Here is a 20,443-nt window from a genome sequence, read left to right as displayed (position 1 = left end):
AAAACTCTGAAATTACACATGAAACTAGGTAAATCTGACATATGACACATCTTAAATACAAGCATTTACCTGAAAAAAATTCTTTTCTTCCAAAATTACACAATCTCATATAATCAAATCAACAAGTGGACGTTGTTTTGGGCTGTTATTGTTATAATTGAGGAACTACTATCACTGTTATTAGAATAAAGAAAAGAAAAATTGGACAGAATAAAAAAAAAAAAAAAGAAAGAAAGAAAGAAAGGTGAGAGAGGGATTTACCTGTGCAAAGTTGGCAGCTGTCATTCTACAGTTATATTTTGTATAAAGACTTTGGAGATTCTTCAAGTCTGTGATTAACTTCGTCATTGGTTCCAAGGTTTGGTTTATGTCTGCGATCGCCTGAAAAATGTAAATGTTTTTTTTTTTAGGGAGAAAACAAAAAAAGCATGAGGAACAAATTACAATTTTAAAACTAGCAATCATTACTGTAATAAAAACAAAGTTTTTTTTTCTTTTCTACTCAAAATTCAGGATAAATAGTATCAGTTCTCAGATGTTAGAAAATCTGAATGACTTGACAATATGTGTGACATAATCCACCATTGGGGAGCTTTAGAACAACGCTGAGGTAGCTAATCATTCCCGGGTGACGCCAGATAACCCGAGGATTTAAAATGGAGAATATAAATATATATATTTTATTTCTTGTCAAAATAGATATTGTTTGAACCCAGAGAAATATATTTTGCAGTTAAGTCGATAACAGGAAGCTTGAAGCATAACATTGTCTGGCCTTGGTGAACTCAAAGTCGGATGTCAGAACTGACATCTGACCTTAGCGAATCGTGAGAATTAGTATGTCCGTAGAATTCAGATCCCAGATTCGAGAATTGCACACACGTAAAAACCTGAAGCTTTTTGATTTTGTGTTGGCTGGGGAAATTTCCACCCCATCCACATACCTCACTATATATATGACTGTCGCGCAGAAATTAGTCAGAAGAAGAAGAAAGAGTTTTTCGAGAGCTTGCTTGTTGATTTTGGGGAGAACAGACCGTATGGAGATGTGACCCCTCTACTTCCTCATCTACCTGTCCGACGCTGCCTGTGAAGAGATTTGAAACTTTGAAAAACTTACTAAGAACTGAATGATATTTGTAAAAACATTTGTACATAAGTTTGTGAAAATTAACTCTGTAGACTAGAGTACACGAGTTTGTTTTTCTTCCTGCCTGTGGCTTCAATATTCGCTTTCAGCATACAGGATTCAATGTAACAACCCACAGAGAAGACTAGACGACACGAGCCGAGATTTCCAGATAAACAGGGGTCCTAACCAGCTTCATCAGTGAGGGGTTACAATGAAGTTTGAGTCTTTTAGATATTGGTAATAATAAAATTTTTGCTTTTACTTTAACTTTTGCATGCTTCTCATATTAGCAGACGTACAACTGTAGAATGACAGACGTACAAGTGTAATATTTAATGTATTTCTTAATTGCTATGGATTTTTTTTTTAAAGTTTCCTATCAACAAGATTTTAAAAAAGGAGAAATAAAATATTTGATTGGCAGTTAGTCAACAGAGGACATAAAAATGAACAACAAGAGTTAAATAATGATGGTATGAGATCCGATATGCCAAAGGTTTGATGATTATAGACAATTTTTGGAATACTGCAGAATATTATATTTGATAACCTTTATGCAACACACAACAAATACACTATTTATAATTCTTTTCAGATTTAGTCCATTATAGTCATGTAGGATGTTATTATTCTACAACAGTATATGAAGTATTTGTAGACTAATTTGCTTAATAGGCAAATATTTCATAAATCTATAAAAGTGAGAATGTGTGTGTGAGAGAGGACACTTCTCAACCTATATACTGAACGAATTTTGGATCTACAGACTTGAAATTTGGTATATAAGTATTCAGACATGTGAAAAAATTTTTTAATTGGTTTGCATCTGGAAGAAAAAAGAGCTGCTAAGGGGTAAAAAGTGAAAAATTGGTACGTGGGAGGACTTTCATTTTATGTTTTCAACTGTTTCATAACTGCGTGTGTGCGGCTGTGAAATAGGACAGCTTTCTTATGTTAAGTATGAGTTGGTTTAAAAACACTTTTTAAAAGTCATGTCAAAGTGGTGTAATGGTTATTGTACTTGATTCACTGTCTTTAGGTTTTGGTTTCGATCTCAGCTCAACTATTTTTTTTTATTTTTTACTTATAAGAAATGAACTGTTTAGAAAAAATATAATACTCTCATGCACATGTCTCAGTTTCTTTCTATGTTTTTTTTTTTATTTTACTGTTTTTTTTTTAAGGAATTTAATGTTATGTTTAATAGTGGGCAACACCGGGTACACCTGCTAGTAGTTTATAAATGTAGATTTTCTTTAACCGATAGATTGCATCCTAATAGGTACTATCCGTTCAGGTTGTAATGGACCCAAGAATATTTGAAGCTTCATTACTTTGTGTCATGTGCAAGACTGGCTACTTTATTTAATTGGTACTAATCCAGAATGTGACCCAGGGTTACATCAACATTTTCTGGTAGTTTATGTTCAGCAACCAAAAAAGTTGCCAGTTGCCGATGCAAACATTGATAGGCGAAAAATTCAAAATGTTGAAAACAAAACTTTAAGACTTACTGTAAATTTAATTATATTTTTTTTTTTTTCAAGAAAAATTAAATAAGATTTTTTTAAAGATGAAAACATGGAAAAAAAAAACTATGAAGGAAAATCAAGTTTTTTTTCTTTCTTTATGGAAAGTATCCGAGTTATTTTTGCAAGAAAAGTTTCAATAAAATAAGTTTTTCTTTTTTGTAACAATGTAAACTTTTTTTTCATGGAAGAATTTTTGTATTGCAAGAATACTTAGATAAATGACTTTTTTTTTATTATTAATGAAAATATAATCTGCTGACAGCTGATTGGATAATCACGTCAGCATTTTCTGGCTGCTTTTCTAGCAGTTTACAGTAAGTTTTCAGTTATGCTCTGGATCAATTCCATTTAATTTACCGAGTATGATTGAGAAATGGAGATAGCTAGACAATACACACAACAATAACAGAAATAGACAACTATGAAATGCTAACTAACATGCACACTTTTTTTTTAATAAATAAAAATTGTAGAATGATTATATTATTGATGTAAAAGTAAGATAGTACCTTTAGTGCCATTTCTGATGGTGTAGCAGAATCGTCAGGGGTAAGCTCTTGAAGGCTTAGGCATCTTTCATGGATACTCTCTAAGAATTTGAGGGCATTGGAAGGCCAATCAGCCTAAAATCAAGAAAAAGAAAAGGATAGAATGTTGAGAGAAAAGCTAATTCAAATGCATTTTTTTTTTTTTTTTTTTTTTTTTTTAGAGATAGAGGAAAAGAGGAGTAAAAGAGGATTGGAGGAGAGCGAAGGGATGAGCGAAAGGGAGGCGGAGGGGAATGCAAAAGGGAGGAAGGGGAGCGCGAAAGGGAGGGAGAGTCATGAAAGATAGATGGAATTCAAAAGAAACATTTACTTTCTCTCTTTTTTCCATATTTTGAGCTTTTGTTATTATCCAGGAGACAAGTACACCCTACAAAAGAAAAAAACTAACATATTTGAAGAGAAAAAAGGAAACAAGTATATTAAACATGGATTTATTTAATGCGAGTTCAACAATGAAAATGCAAGTTCAAACTAAAGTGTGGTTAATCTTTAAAAAATTAAAAAAAAAAAAAAACTATTTAAAAGTACAGTTGGACAGACCATTAAAAATATGATTTCAAAATTAAGCATGGCAGACTGATGAAAATAACATTTCAAACTTGTTCATAAAAAATCAACACATTTAGTGATGGCACTTAAACATTTACTGACCAATGGACAAAGCTTTTTGTAGAAATACAAGGATGCATAAAAAAATGAACCAATAGAAATTAAAGGTTTTGTTCCTAAGATTTAAAAATATATATTTTTTTTTTAATTCAAGAAAACCAAAATTTCAATGGTATTTGATGTTACAGGAACATACAAAAAGACAAAGCAATTTTGCATTTTGCATACATCATAAATGGAGTTGGCAATGTGAAGTTGTAATTGTTGTAGTCCTTGTTGCACATACAAAATATAAACTATAGTAGTAACTTATTATAAATGAAATAATACAGATGTAAAAATTTATTAGCGTAGTTGAACTAAGTAATTAAATGGCATCATATGATGAAACATAACATGCTCAACAAAACACATCACACTGCTTACAATTACATTTTCCTCCTGCATTATTTCTTATGTGAGCATGCATTTGTGTATGTTCACTCTACAGGCTGGGATTATCGGCTTGTCTGAATTTGGTGATCGAGTTTGATACTAGTCGCAGTGTCTCTGTCACTGCTGTAACAAAATTAGACCTTACAATGATATTCATTTTCTTCTACTGAACAACAGGCACGAAAATGAGGAAAAACAAAGCTTCCAACCAGATATGATCTTTTAGCTTAAGAAGGTCCATCTGTCTGAGAATAACAGAAAGCAAACTGACCTCCATTGCTGGAATATATATATATATTACTTGAATAACACCAAGAAACCACTTGAGATTATCAGTTGTTAATCTATAGGTAAAAAAAAAAAAACTGGCTAATCACGAGGGCCATGAACTTTTGAAAAATCTAAAGTGGATCATAATCATAGCATGCAAGCTCATATCCAAGAAAACATTACTCTTTCAAAGGTCACCCATTCTTTCATATTTCTCATACTGCAGGTCCATCACCCACATGAACTGCAACCCAATTAAACATGTAAGCTTGCACATGTTTACACTAATATATCTGACAAAAAATACAGCATAACTGCATTAACACACTGGTTCTCATTAGATCACTAATATTAAGCAACGCCGAGCTTGATCAGCACAAGATGGGTGACTATTTGAGAAGACCAGATGCTGCATGTGAGAGGATAAACTTGGAAGAAAAAAAAAAAAAACATTGTCATAATAATATCTACAGCTGGCGGATAACCCAAACCATTGGTCAATTTTGGCTTCATTGTGTCAAAAAACATGGTATGCAAGCTGGTTGTCCAAGGCGCAACTTGAACTGAACATATCAGACACGTCTTAAGAAATTCTTATGTCACTAGTTTAAATGATATACTAGTATTAGTTTCTTTTTTAAATGATATAAACTAAAGGACTATGTTAATAAAATAGTTCTGGAAATAACTCGGTTGGCACAAAACACAAGTGTAAGAAGTGGGAGACAAATCTACTGATTTTACAACAAAATAAAATAAAAACTGGTAACAGCAACAACGTAGCTTTGCTGGTCTCCAATGTTTTGTATAAGTATCTATTGATGAGAAAGTCATGATTGGTATATAACTGGGCAGAGTTATCACGCTAACATTATCAGTCATGTTCAATTTAATGCTCGTCTTACATGATGCTAGTTCTCGTTGGATGACTTTTAGAAATTCATTTTTTTTTAAGTTTAAAACTTTCAACATAGAACTTTTAAAATGCTCCATATTTTTATTAACTCTGCGCACTTTCTTTGTATCATGTTTGTTATTACAACATAAGTTAATACAAAATTCTTTGCTTGTTGCCGATCTGTTGTATTATACTATCATCAGTTTTACATGCTGACTTTTAGAAATTGATTTCCAAAGTAAACTACCTCTGGCCAGGTCTTTATTTATCCCTCTTAAATCCATTTTTATCACTTTCTCACATGTTATCCTCGGACTTCGCCAATGAACTGAACCTGCTACCTTAACTGTTCTACATCTACTAACACAAGAACTGATCAATTCTTTCAATGTAGTCATACCATGCAAATTTCCAATTCTGCACAACACTCCTAGACGACTTCAATAGCTTTGCCATCCAGATAAACTTTCTACACATCCAAGTGCTCATCCTTCTTTATTGTTTTACATTTCTTGCACATAAGCGTACAAACAAAATATATTGTTGAGAATATAGAGATCAAGTATACAACCTGCTTGAACTTCAGTTTTACAAAAAAAATTTGCATTTATCCCTTTTCGTTTTAACCCCTAGTAAAATACTAGCCTGAGTGTTTGGAGGTGTGCGCTGAGCAAAAATTAAAAAATAAAGTGGTAGTAGGCAGACAGTCTTGAACCCATACTGCGAAAGAGGAAAAGAATGTCAAAAAAAAAATGTGACATCTTTGTTGTTGCGTCCATTGCAAAACCGGAAGTGGCGAAGATTTGAATTACGGCTAGTCCATCGAAAAGAGGGGATGACTTTCGAAAATATCAGCGAAAAAAGCAATCCCTCCTTGTAGAAAAGTGCCCAGTTGAGAGTGAAGGAATTTTTTGTTTTGGGCCAATTTTTCGATATTTGTCGTCCGAAGGGCGAGCTTCAAAACAGTACTGATCTTGTGAAAATCCGTCGCCTCTGTCAAAAGTATTAGGCAGACATAGATACATACATACATTTAAACAGACAGGTGAGATTTATATTATAGATTAAAAAGTTTATCTTTTGAAAGAGATCGATCCTAAGACTTCTTACAAAAAGACTTCAAGATATTGACAAATGTAAAATGTTGCTTACCAATCCTTGTGGTATAACTCGAATAACAAACGGTATGGCATCTTCCCAAAGCCAAGGATACACATTAGTTATCAAAACATAATCTGGAATCTTGTTCAGTAGCAATTCCAAGTAGTCAACATAGCGAAGTTTCTGAATTTCATGCTTAAAGAAAAAAGAAAATTTTTTTTAAATTCAGAAATTTTAGAAATGTGAAAATGTTACTTGATTTTGTGTAAATTGAAAATAGGAAAAGAAGACCTAGTAATTCAACGTTTCACCCTGTTTTGTGGGCTTTTTCAAGAGCAAAGAAAATAGCTAAACTGATACATGATGAAAGGTTCAGTAACTTTGGGAGAATATATATAGTGAGAGTGTAACATTTAAATGTATGTAAATACAGAAAATACACACACATACATATATACACACAATTTATACATGAAATATATACGTTTAAAATTTATACAAAGTCTCATGAAAAAAAAAAAAAGGATATGTGAAAGAACTAATTCATAAGCAGGGAATTATTTAGTGTTGTTTCATTAATAATAGTTTGCAGATAAAACGGAACTTTTAAACCCTGAAACCAATTAATTCTATTTAGGTTAATTTAAAGAGGAAATATTTCGGTTGTCGAACATATCGATGTTCGAACAAACCTCTGGAATGAATTATAGTCGAGCACTGAGGTACAACTGTATATCAAATTTCAACTCTGTAGACTAATATCGAAGAAGCTTGGTAGAGATTTTCGCACACACACCGATAAGGTCATATAGAATATTTTTATCTTAAAGTCTATGCAATTATGTAGTATGTGGAAATTGTGTGTGAATAGAATTCAGTATAATAGTGAAATGAAATCAATCTAAAAAACGATAAAAAATGACGACATAATTGACGCTCATTTTTTCAAAATATGCAAATTTGTTATTCTTCATGTAGTCGCTTTCATATCCATGACTAAGTATATTTAAAAGTTTAGAATTTTTAAATAGAAAAAGTAAGCTTTCAATATCAATGTCAGATGAAGAAAAAAAAACCTCAACTATATATATATATATATATATATAAATTCTTTTAACTTTCTTGAAGTTTTACATTTGGATTTTACCGTCACTGGATTTTTTATCTTCCACCAGACTATCCATTCATGTGTAATCACCTTTTTCTTCACCATATTCCCTCTGCTTCATTTTTTTTGTTTTCAAGTAAGATCTTTGACTTACTTGTTGTTTCATCAAATACTTCTGCATGCAAAATCCGATCCCGCATTTTGCTAATTCCTACCCTCTGATGAGAAGGAAAGTATTTCTTCGAAACTCCGCGGATTAAGGACTATCCATTTATCTAGTGTTTCCTTTTCAGATTAAATATGTTTTTAAATCATTTCAAAGTGCTTTTTAACATATTTTATTAACTGTTTGCTCATATTATAGTGTGTGTGTGTGAACTTCTTTTTTTTTTTCTTCAGTATAGATTGATAAAAAAAAGAAAATACCTGATGTCTTCTCCATATGGTGAATGCTATGTGCAAAAGACCACAGCTGAGATAATTGATGATCATAGAGAATAAGTCATCTTTCTTAAATTTCTCCCAAGTATAAGCACTTGAAAAAAAAAAAAAAAAAAAAAAAAAAAAGTAAAAATAAAATAAAAAGCTTTGTTTAAAAAAATATACTATATAAATTGGAACGAAAAGTGTTGCAATAGATGCTAGTGTCATTTATGTATATGTCAACAAATGAATTTAAAATATAATTCAGATCATTGATGAAGATAAGGAAAAGGGTTAAACCCAAGATAGATTATGGAGCATTAATATTTTGAGCATTGGACTTCCAACCATCGAAGACTACTTGTAAAAAACCTATCAGAAAGAAAAGATTCGATGGTCGAGAAGACATTTCATAGCTGGAAAGCTTGTAAAGTATACCTTTGTGGCAAACCCTACCAAATGCTTATCGCTCTTGGGAGGAAACCTCCTTTTGATAAGATTCACTGATCCTATATGGAAATTACAGTCAGTACATCAGCTGTAGATCTCACAGGATGGAAACTATATTACTTGTCACTTAATAGGTTGTTTTTGCTGAGGTAGTTAACAATTTTTCTTATTAACACGAATTCAAGCAACTTACTCATGACACAGAAAACTAATTGGTCTGTACTGAGATGCAGAAGACAGATTTTGAGTGTTTTTTTAAAATATTGAGCAAATTAATTAGATTTTCTAAGGTCTTGGGAAGCATTTTTCCTTTTTCTCTTGGATGCTTGTTCTCTTTGCAGCTTTTTGAGTACAATAACTAGAATATTGTGAGGATCACTTGCTTTGCTGGGATCAAGGTTCTTGATGAATGTGGCAACAGATATGAATTTATTTATTGCGGACTATTATCCTCATCGTTCTTAGTTGTTGTTTCACAATGCTTCGGCCAACTATTCCTCTGGCCTTCGTCAGGTGGTTACCGCGACGGGATAGGAACTGACGAAGGCCAGAGGAATAGTTGGCCAAAGCATTGTGAAACAACAACTAAGAAAGATGAGAATAACAGTCCGCAATAAATAAATTAATAAATAATGAATTCCAATTAAATAATATAGATATGTGGCTATCGCTCAGATTATTTTGAGTCTTGGAATGGAAATTCATGAGATAGTTGGCACTGATTGCATTGGGTTGAGTTTGCTACAAGGTTCTTGGCTAAGAGTTTGGCTTTGCCAGATACTGATAAAATCACCTCAGGCCCATTAATGATGGCTGGGAGATAGGATATGTATCTGTTCTGAAGCTTGTTTGTTATTCACCAAAACTCATAGGAACCAAACCTCTGTTTTTTTACTTTGAACTTGATATGACTTTCTCACATTTTCTATAATCCTTTTTGCACTGATTGCTGATAGTACTGCTCAGACATGAGGGATGACTATTTAGAACAGGGGTTCTCAACCGGGGTCCATGGAATATTTCTGGGGGTCCACAGAATTATTATTATTACTTATTATCATTATTATGATAATTATTTTAGTTGTTGTAGAATACTTTATTTGCATTAAATTAGTTTTCATTTAAAAATAAAGCTTAATTATATAATATTTCTTTGATTATTAAAACCTCAAAATTTATATGAGTGAAAAATAGAAAATTGTCTTATGACCAATAGTTATGTAGGGGTCCACCAAGATAAAAAGAAGGGAAAAAGGGTCCATGAGTAAAAAAAGGTTGAGAATAGGTATCCCAAACCAAAATTTTATTTTTATCATATCTAAAAAAGAGTAATGTGGGCATGTAGATTTTTGTAAACCATTTAGAAAAATAGCAAATTTATTTTGGTAGGTCAATTAGCCATCAAGTTATGATCATTCAAAGTTTGTCGGAAAGTTGAAATTTGCTATCGTGGCCGAGAAGCCAAATTTCATAGTCTATAACTAAAAATGTAAGCTACTAACAAGTGAAAAATCCTTATAAATGTAATGTCATCTTGTAGTAGATGAAAATTAATACAAATTTAGCCAATAAATATTAGATGAAACCAACTTAAACACTAGGCAAAATCCCTCTATCAACGCGAAAGCAGTGAAAATACGACACGGAAATGCAACTTTAACTGTTCATATCAATTTCATTTTAATAGCTAATGTATTGAATCTTCTTAGTATGATTCAAAACACATTAGAGATCAAGATAATTCTTTCTTTTAATTATAAATTGATAAAACCACTCAATTGTGGACCATGTAAAAGCAGTCAAACAGGCAATTTTGTAAAAAGGGCAAAAAAGGTTAAAAAAATGAGTCAAAAGTATACGTTACTGAAATTGCTATAAAACTGTAACCATTGGTGGTAGAAGCTTGAAACTTTGCAACTTTACTAATTTTGGGGTGAGGAATTCAAAAAAATGGTTGCCTTGTATCTTATAACAAAACTTTTTGCCACAGAAATACTTTTACTTTGGGAAATTTAAACTCGCCAAAAAAGCACCGACGACAATAATATTTAGAAATTTTTTATACAAAAAAAAGGCACAAGTCATTTTTTTTAAACATTGAAAAACTTTTAACTTAAAAAACAAGTAAGAAAAATATTTTAGGTCTTACTACAATTCCTTTCTTATCGATCTTCTCTCAGAATTCTTTCATAGGCTTCTGCTATGGTAGATATCTCAGGAACCCTCCAAATCCTACCATCACTTGAAACTGGCATTACCTCAAAATCCCATCTGTAGACAAATGCTGATTCTACTTGTGCAATGTCATCTGATAAAGGCCATCGAAAATAATCTTTTCTACTTTTTGTTTGCATTAAAAATTTTACTACAGCGCTGGATGCAGATATAATATCAATGACTTGGCCAATGTAAAAGTTGGTGTCATAGTAGACAGCTACCCATTGTCCTTGATGTTCATAACTGAAGATATCCCGAGATGGATCTTCATCACAACTGCAGGAGTTATCTGAATGTTCAGCAGATTCACTTAGGGAAGACATTTTTTGTTGCTTTGGTGGAGGTGGAGATGAATCAATTGGATTTCTTTTCAAGTAGTCAGAGAGAGCAGCTTCCAGTTGAACTTTATTTCCACTGGTGTTGATTTTGACACCTAAAACAACCTTGAGGTATCTCAATTGGTCTTTGAGTGCTTCCAAACCACTTTCTGAAATTTTTTTTATCTGTTTATCAGACTTCACTGGACCACCATGCTTAATAACAGAGTTAATAATTCTCTCTTTCTCAGCAGCAGCTTGACGTTCTTTTTCCTCCTTTAATCTTTCATTTTGTGCAATTTTTTCTTGGACACGAAGTTTCACAAGGGCTTCTTGTTGTGCATGTTTTTGTCGCAAATGTTTTGCATGTTTTCTGGAGATGCTCAGAATGGATTGCCTCTTTGTTGATGGTATTACTTCCAACCAAGCTGTTGTCCGATTGCCCTTAAGCATATTTGAAGATGAACGATTATGTAGTGATGCATGTCGTTTTGTTTGCATGCTAAAATCTAAATCTCCAAAGGCATGCTCACCTGACAGATTTGTTAAAGGGCAGCTCTTCAAGGCATCTCTCGTCTCCTGATCTACATCTTTTCCAAAAGCACCGCCTTCTAAAAAGTCATGCAACTGGTGCTTAGTGACAATGAGGAACTGAGTATCTTGCGCAAACATTCTAAAACAAGTTCAGGAGCTGTGAGACTAATACAGAGAGACACATTGCCTTCCTCAAAGAATTCCCCATTAAATACACCTTTACAGTCAGATTTTGATAACAACTGGGGATTGTTGATCCAGCATTCTAAACTTAGAGCCATTTTCTTGATATAGTGATGGAAGTCAACATACTGAACAGTGCTGTTAACAAGTTTCCAGAAAGGTTTGGTCAAATTAATGTTCAGCAAACCAACTGCAGCAAGTAGGGAATGTAGTCTCATCAGAAATGTCAGCCAAAACACTGTAATTTCATATTGCAAGATGTTGCAAACACAGATAAAAATAATTTTATGTGCTCTTTATGGTGATATACTGCCAGGGCATTTTCAAATAGAGAATTAAACCTATTTGCCCGATAACTTGTGATTTGAGATTGGTACCCTTCTTTGCTGCAGAATGCCAGCCATTCTGTCCTGCAACCACTTTTATTGTTTATGAGTGTATGTACGGGTGACAACAAAAAAAAAATTAATATGCGTTCTGTCACAATTTCTGTTAATGCTGACATAAAAAGTTTTTATGTAATTATTTTCAAATTTTAGGACAAAATAATTTACTATATTTGCTAATATATAGCCTTGGAACTGAGTTTTTATATTTAGTCAGTTTTTTTCTACAAAGCGTAAATGTTGACATGTTTTACGAATCCAAAACAAAGAAACAAAAAATTAGTAAATAAATAATGCTTATTTTAAGTAATTTATTTTAAATAATTTTTTTTTAATTCTCTTTTTTTTTTCATAATTAAAAAAACTTGTTTCTGAACAATAACAAAAACATATACTTTATCGTCATAAGTCACTAGCCGAACGTTTTGTTTATGGAATTTAATTAAAATAATTTAACAATGCTAAAGTTTATCTAACCGAAAAAAAAGTTTCCGTCAGTCCCACACAACTAAAAATGTTTTGTACACGGTTTTATTAATTAATTTAATTAATATAATCTAACAATGCTGAAGTTTATCCATTTATCCAACCGTAACCGAAGGAGAAAGCGATGAAAGATAATATGAAAGTTTGAAAAAAGCTATAGAAAATAAACTGGCATTATTTTTTAAATTGTAAATTTTCATTTTTTTTAATGACGTTCTAAAAATATTAATTAAAAAAATATCTTTCTATAACTTTTAATAAAGAAAAAACAAACTCAGCTAAGAATTTTGGTAAGTCCATAGTGAAACGAGTTGTTTGTTTATGTTTTTCCGTTCAGTCAGTCAGTACGTTGTGCTGCTGCTGTGTGGCTACTGGCTAGCTGACAGTTGATAATTGGTCTTTCTGACATTAAGTTGAAAATCTCTGTAGGTACCCCAACTTTTATTAGTGCGCGCTCCTTGATTTATGGGGCCATAAACATGACACCAACAGATTATTAAAGAGGAGATATTCCTCTACAAAACAATGCCTTTTTCGGAATTCTTACTATAAAATTTCTTTCATGTTTCTTTCACTGAAGTTTTCAAGTTGGATTTTTTTTTAGAAAAAACACTTATAACCTTTTAATAACCTCACCATGTTATTAAGTGACCTTTTTTCTTTAAAATGATACCATTTTTATATACTTAGAGACTCACAATATGAAGCGCAACAAATTTGAAAAACAACATTTTTTGTGTGTAAAAAATAAAGCGACATTTACCAAAATTAGAGGCATAACTTGAAAAATCCTGAAAAAAAAAAAACTATTAAAGACACAAGAAAAAGAATTATATATCTATAAAGACAAAAGATTAAATTTTATTTAAATCAAAACCATATCAAAATAACCCAAAAAACAAACGAGATACCGCAAGTTGAAGTTAAGGGAAATTTTACTTTATTTACTAGTTTTCGCACCTAAACTAGGCCAGTTTGGGATACCTATTGAGAACCACTGATTTAGAACCAGGTCTACAGGGGACTATGTAAGGAAATGAGCGAGATATCTGTTTACATTACATTTAAATGTCTGGAACCAAGGAACTTCCAAGTCTAGCAGTCCGAGGGAAGAATTTTGAGTAGAAGGATTTCCAGCATCTTAGGACCTCTATAATAAAGGAGTGGGATTTTGCTTCTAGTCAGGTTTGTATAATGTATGTATATCTTGCATCAACTCCATAACAAGTCTGAATAACCTCGGTATTAGGGAGTGAGAAAGACCTGGCTTCATAGAGAGCAGGTGTGAGATGTTGCCTGGTGTTGCCCATCCTAGAGATCGCATAGTATCAGTTTACTATTAGATTCTAATGCTGAATCTTTGGAGACAAAATGAAGCGATAGATCCGATACAAACATGATTATAAAAAATAACCAATCAAAAGAAATATACAGACAATATAAAATCACACCTGGAAACTTACCTGTAATTTTTTCGACCAACTGCAAACCAAAAGGTATTAAGCCGATGTTGCATTTGCATAGCCTGAAATAAAAAAATGAATATTACAGATCAGCAATTTTTCACGTTAAATTCTTTTTATGTTTCTGAATTTTTAGATGAAGATTGGCTATTTGTATTATTTGGATTCTTTAAACTACTGTACTTATCTTTAATGTCATTTTCCCGTTTTTATCGATGTAACCTTTGACCTTCTTCAAGTGTATCTTGTCAGACTCTAGTATCTTTTTGCTGAACTCTAAATCCATGGCTGACAGAACAAGAGCATACTACCTCTGTGGATTAAGTAAAATGTTCCGTTCAAAACTGTGCAGATTCTAGAGTTTGAAAAGATATACCTGAAGAAGGTCAGGAGGTTACAATTAGGAAAGGTTGTGAAAATAACACTCAAGATGAGAACAATAGTCTGAAGTCAAATAATACAAATTGTTTTTCTTTTTTTTGTAAATTAAAACAATTATATATTAATAACAAAATTCCATGATGGCTTTCTTTATTGAAATTAAATGTTTTTTTTTTTTTTGGAAAAGTCCATTTATACATTCTTTGGGGCCAGATTTCATCAGGATTGCGGTGTGTGTGTATAGGGGGGGTATCGTTTTTGTTTCTTATTGTTTTCTTTTAACTATTGAATGTTAACTATTATATAAAGGAGAGGTGAATGACTTGTATTATTTTTAATAGAAATAAATGAGCTGATAGAATATGGAAAAGGGGGGGGACAGTATGTGGAAAAATTGGGAAGAGGAAAAAGAGAAATATAGAGAGACGAGTTGAGAAAAGTAGAGAGATAGAAGTTTTAATATAAAGATGTTACATACTTTTTAATCTTTTCTAATTTTGATTATTTTATACCCCCCCCCTCTCTGGACAACAGACTAGGCTGGGTAGATTTGATAGTCATAAATAAGCACCTTAAAAAGAAGAAAAAAAATAGTTGGTATTTCTGTTTTTATAACTCTTTCCGGGCCATGTTTTGTGTGGTAATGAAACTATTAAATAAAATTGATCTCAATTGTTGAAATTAAGTCTGTCCTTTTAATCAAAACTTGCTGATTTTTTTCTTTCAATGATTGGTTGGCTATTTTTGTTTTACGGCATATGAACCCTTTTCAGGTTATTTAATGCCAAATTCAGTGATTTTAAAGAAATTTTTTTTAATAGAATATATTTGTTTTTTCAAGTCAGTTTCTATTTAACCCATACAGGTACTACCACTCCGGGTCAAAGTGGACCTGGCAGCAATGGCAATTAAAGGTTGGCTCCACACTCTCCAAAGCCCGCAAGCCGGAGCCTCACCATCGGATATAGTTTAAGGTCATATTCAGGACCTCTTTGATGATGAATACAGATGTAGTGACCCTACTACAAAATGTCGATCAGACATCTTTTCACCCCTCCTCTACAAACGGAAAAAATCCCTTTAAAAAATCTTTTTTGATTGTCATTCTAAAGAACAGTCCTAATTCAATACCTATGCATATTACATAGCATTTTTTACTGTCGTTAACTATAACTAATCAAGAATACAAACACGTTTAATATCTCACAGATAAAAATCAATAAAAAAAATATCAATTACCTTATTTAATAAACCTTCATCAGTTTCGGTCTTTTCACTGGAGGGTTTCCGACTCAACTAATGGATACAAATAAAAACATTAATAAAATGGAAACTTACAGAAATATTTTAGAAATGGCCAAACATAATTTTGAATTAAAAGTAAAGAAAAAAATTAAAACCAGAAAAAAATAATGATAATAAAAAGCAATTTTTAAATTGTTTTATAGAAACTCCTAATTAAGACGGGTATATTACATTTTTAAATAATGTGTGAAACAAAAGTTCAGCAGCAGCAGTTTAACGTCAGTTTTACATGGTGACATGTATAGGATGACCGGTAGAAATTGACATTTAAACTAATGCATCTCTGGCCAACTCTCTATCTTCCTTTCTCTTAAATCTATCCTTATCACTTTCTGTGTTTTCCACGACTTTCTCATAAGAACTGAACCTGCTACCTTAACTGTTCTACATCTACAAATTTCACCCATTGATTTTATTTAATATGCATTTTTCTCTGTAGATTTTTGCAGTTGTATAAATATAAAGATGACCATCTCAGTCCATGATTGAATTTCACAAACATAGATGAATAAAATATCTGAAAACAATCAATCCTCACATGTTATATATTTATTCGTACAGATATCCAATGTCCATTTTCAAAGTTTTTCAAGGCCTTCTCCAATCAAAATTCAAGTTTTCAAAACAACATTTGATATATAAACAATGATAAAATAAACTAAAAACTTAATTGACAACAGAAAAAGTCATTTTTATTTACATAGAAAAAAAACAATATGCCTGTTGACAACCATATTTACATTCCCTAACCCACTTATATTTGGCCAACCAAATGCGATTAAATGTTATTTTTTCCCATTGTAAATTGGTCTACACTGTGTCCATTTTACTTTTAAATTTTGAATTTCTGGTATTGTGTATGCAAGAGTTACATCCCTTTATCACAAAACTACCTGATGTTATATGAAAAACATCAGATAGTTTTTTGATGAAGGGACGTAACTCTTGTATTCACAATAATATGTAATTTCAGAACAATGTATTTTGATTTTATTTTTAATATTTAGAAAAAGAAAATAGCTTAATGGTATTTTATTAATACTTGAAAAATAATAGAATTTCAATTTTCCTTTTCATATTTCAACACAAAACATAAAGAATAAAATTTTCAAAGCTTTTTCAAGACATTTTCCATATTTTCACGGATTTCTTAAAGTAATAATAGAAATAAGGCCTTTTCAAAGCAAAAGTCAAAATTCAAGAGCATTTCAAGTTTGTACAAACCCTGGTGAAGAGAAGCAGTTCACAGGTAACCAAGCAAGATGCCTGATGAACAGGCCATGAACACAACATACTTCTCGGTCAATGTGTCCCACAAAAAAAGTGAAATCAAATTGAGAGCATAAAGATGGCCATTAACGAATCTTAAAAAGGAACAAGAATTGGAATTTCTAACATTTTGTGCTTTAACAAAAATGAACAGTACCTTTCTGATCAGTTACTAGGAAATGATTAACTCCTTTGTCAATTTGGTTTAGTTTGGTTGCTTTAATGGCAAGAATTTAAAACACATGACATGCAAGCCATCTTTCTGCAGCTTATGGCGAAAACACTTATGCAATCAATATTTTAAACCAATTTTAATAAATTTGTGCCCCCTTAACTTTAACACTTTTGTATTAATATTATTAAACTTTATCTTCTGAGCAAATGCAAACAGACAGTCAATGGTAGTCACAACATTAGTTTTAGTCAAACTCTGGGGAATAAACTCTACTTCTTAACCACCAACCGCCATCTACATTCTAGGAATGTAATGCAAAATAATGTGAAAATGTGCTTCTCTCTGGATTTTATGCCCTCAACCTCGTGTCCACTTAATGCCATCCTCATTTGTAATACTCGATGACGCCGTTTACTCCTGTACCATTGCACCAATTATTCATCACGTAATGGTTTTTTGGGTTTGAATTTATGACCTCTGCTTTTGTGGCATATCAAACTTTTTTGGATCATTTAATAGCACAAAATATCTATGGTTAACAATACATTAACCATAAGTTGCTATTTTAACCATAGCTAAGAAGTGTTAGTACTCTCTCTTCTGTCATGGAAAATGGCCAATAAAAGCGGTTGATCAGAATAGACTAAGTCTTTGACAAGGACAGTGTTTGCTCCATCCTATGCTGCTGCAGTGTGGTTTGAGTATCAGTTAAGCTTTCCGTTGACAATTGAATCTTTAATACTTGGTGTACGCTTTTCTTTAGTGTCATCCAAAATGGTTCAGGCATGCGGTTTGGTGTCCAAATGAACAGCTCATCCACAAGGCCCTTCTCTCCTTCTTCTGTCTGGTTGATCCAAGTATACTAACAAGTCTATTGACCTCCATCAATTTCCTGTTTTAATACCTCATTGTAACACAGCTTCCTATTCCACTAAGTTCTTTCCAAGAACTGCAAGCTTTTGTGAAATTCTCTTCCTGCTGACCATTTTTTGCTTGTCTATAGTCTTGTTCTTTTTTATAACTAAGGTCGATAGGCATCTCCTGTCTTTGCAATAATCAGCTTTCATTCTCATGAGTTCCTTACATCAAGTGGCTTCACGTCTTGTCTGTAATGATTTCCATACAAAAAAAATAAATAAAAGCAGCCAAAAATCTAAGTGACGACAATCAGAGATGATGTAGCAGAACTATCAGTCACACAACTAGTTAGTCTTCAACTATGGAATTGAGATTGACTAGCCAAGGCATATAACCTAGCTCATGATCGGCAAACATGAACTGCAATGTTAGAAGTACTGTACTTGCCCGAGAGAAAGCTGGCGCAACATGACCAGGGTGACAGCCGTTACAAGTCAAAAATCACCAATGGTAATTAAAGTATGAGAGAATGAAATAGATATTACATGGTATAATGGATATCAACATAGACTATCTCATTTGTTGTCAAAACATTCAACAAATGATAATCGATTTTTTTTATTAACTGTCAATCACTTACCTAGTAAACGTATTAAACCTAAACACAGTGATATAAGACAAGAAGAAAAAAAGAAACCATAGAAGTTAGCATCTCCAACAATGTAATGATGCAGAGTTAAATAGATACCAATGTTTTATTTATTTATGGAAAGAAACTGGAATCTTAAGTTCTCCAGCATTCCAGTAATTATATGAGCAAGTGCAATTATAAAAAAGAATTTCAAAACTACCTGGCAAATATACTCAGTGAACAAAGTGCAAGAGACGTACTAATAATTGTACTTAAAGAGATGGTTAGAGTCTTAAAAAGGATAGTGGGTGAATGTCTAGTATCCAGTAGAATGTCCATTCTCAGCTAGAACAAAAAAAATAAAGATTATCAAACACTTAAATTCTTCAAATAAAGTTTGAAATATCAGAAATTTACCCTTTTTTGAATATATTCCAGGAGTTTGTGTGTGTCAGTAAATGTTGGTAAGGTAGCATCAATGCAGAATTGTACGACAAAATTGTCATCCTGTAAAAGAGAGAAAATATAGACATGAAACAAATAGAGGGGAATCAGTTACAGGGAGAAGTGGAAATGTTAGAATTAACTACTTTGCTAACGAGAACAAGAAACTTAATTAAAAAGTTTCAAATGGATTACATTTCTTATATGGTAGAACTGTTTCTAAAAAAATTTTTATAAGTATTTTTCTTTGATCTTCCAATCACAGCAGATTTCAAAAACTAGATCTATTTATACACTAGCGGGGGGGTACCTGGCGTTGCCCGGGTGTTTAGAGGTGTGTGTGCTCAGGCGGGGAAGGAATCAAAACATAAGAATAAGCGAAGTAAATATTTTTAAATATTAAATTATTAAATATTTTATATAAAAAAATGTTAAAACTTAAAAAAAATCGAAAAAAGCACATAAAAAATAAATAAAAAATAAATAAAAAAATAAATAAAAAATAAAAAAAATAACGTAAGGCAAACGAACGATGTCAAATGTAAAAATCGAAAAAAAAAAGAAAACGCGAATGTGATGGAAAAATAAAACAGAAAAACAAATGTTAAAACTTCTTTAAAAAATCTGAAAAGTAAAAACCAAAAAAAAAAAACATAGAAGTGAAAAATGGCTTAAATAACCCTGTTTCAATATTAAACCTTTAAAAATCGAAAAAAAACAAAAGAAAACACATCTCACACCATAATTCGAACCCAAAACCTTTAGATAATGAGGCCGTGCTCTAATGAACTGAGCTAAGACAACGTTGACAAAATTAGGTCGGTTTTTTAATATTTAAACTAAATCATGTTCTGACGTCATTTGTGCATGTGTAGAAGCGAACTTGTCATGAAAGGACGGTTTTTGCTGACCCTCCCTGTAGAAAACTGATGATTTTAGGGTGAAGGAATTAATGTTTTTGGCCAATTTTTCGATATTTGTCAGGCGAAGGATCGAGCTTTAAAATGATACCAATCTCGTGAAAATCCGTGACCAGTGTCGAAAGTTTTTGCAAAACATACAAACACACATACAAACATACATACAGACACACATTTTCGCTTTTATATATATAGATTAGAATTTGTTTGACCAAGGATTTTATTAACACACTTTTGATCATTGGATATTCTGTGAAACTGAAGTCAAATGTTAAGATAAGGCACATTTATTTTATTTATTATCGTTTATAAATCTCTATCTGAAGAATACCAAACTTTATGTAAGGTCTGCTTTCATGTATTCAGCT

At 32.1% G+C, this 20,443-nt stretch overlaps 1 protein-coding gene across 1 annotated transcript in view; it reads right to left on the bottom strand.

The window, feature by feature from the left end:
* Positions 1-20,443, bottom strand: part of LOC145243965 (kinetochore-associated protein 1-like) — a 208,545-nt gene that overhangs the window by 119,241 nt on the left and 68,861 nt on the right. Inside the window, exons 16-23 of the mRNA XM_080107095.1 lie at positions 19,129-19,218; positions 15,713-15,769; positions 14,093-14,154; positions 8,060-8,168; positions 6,577-6,720; positions 3,523-3,579; positions 3,174-3,287; positions 262-381 (exon numbers count right to left, since the gene is read on the bottom strand). Of these exons, the coding sequence (XP_079963221.1) occupies positions 262-381; positions 3,174-3,287; positions 3,523-3,579; positions 6,577-6,720; positions 8,060-8,168; positions 14,093-14,154; positions 15,713-15,769; positions 19,129-19,218 (753 nt within the window). The remainder of the gene's footprint in view (positions 1-261; positions 382-3,173; positions 3,288-3,522; positions 3,580-6,576; positions 6,721-8,059; positions 8,169-14,092; positions 14,155-15,712; positions 15,770-19,128; positions 19,219-20,443) is intronic.

This window comes from Euprymna scolopes, chromosome 22 (assembly GCF_053919585.1).
Source record: "Euprymna scolopes isolate OS-2025 chromosome 22, ASM5391958v1, whole genome shotgun sequence".
NCBI classification, from domain to species: domain Eukaryota; kingdom Metazoa; phylum Mollusca; class Cephalopoda; order Sepiida; family Sepiolidae; genus Euprymna; species Euprymna scolopes.
The sequence above is the reverse complement of the archived record's forward strand: the minus strand, read 5'-3'. Positions and strand labels throughout refer to the sequence as shown.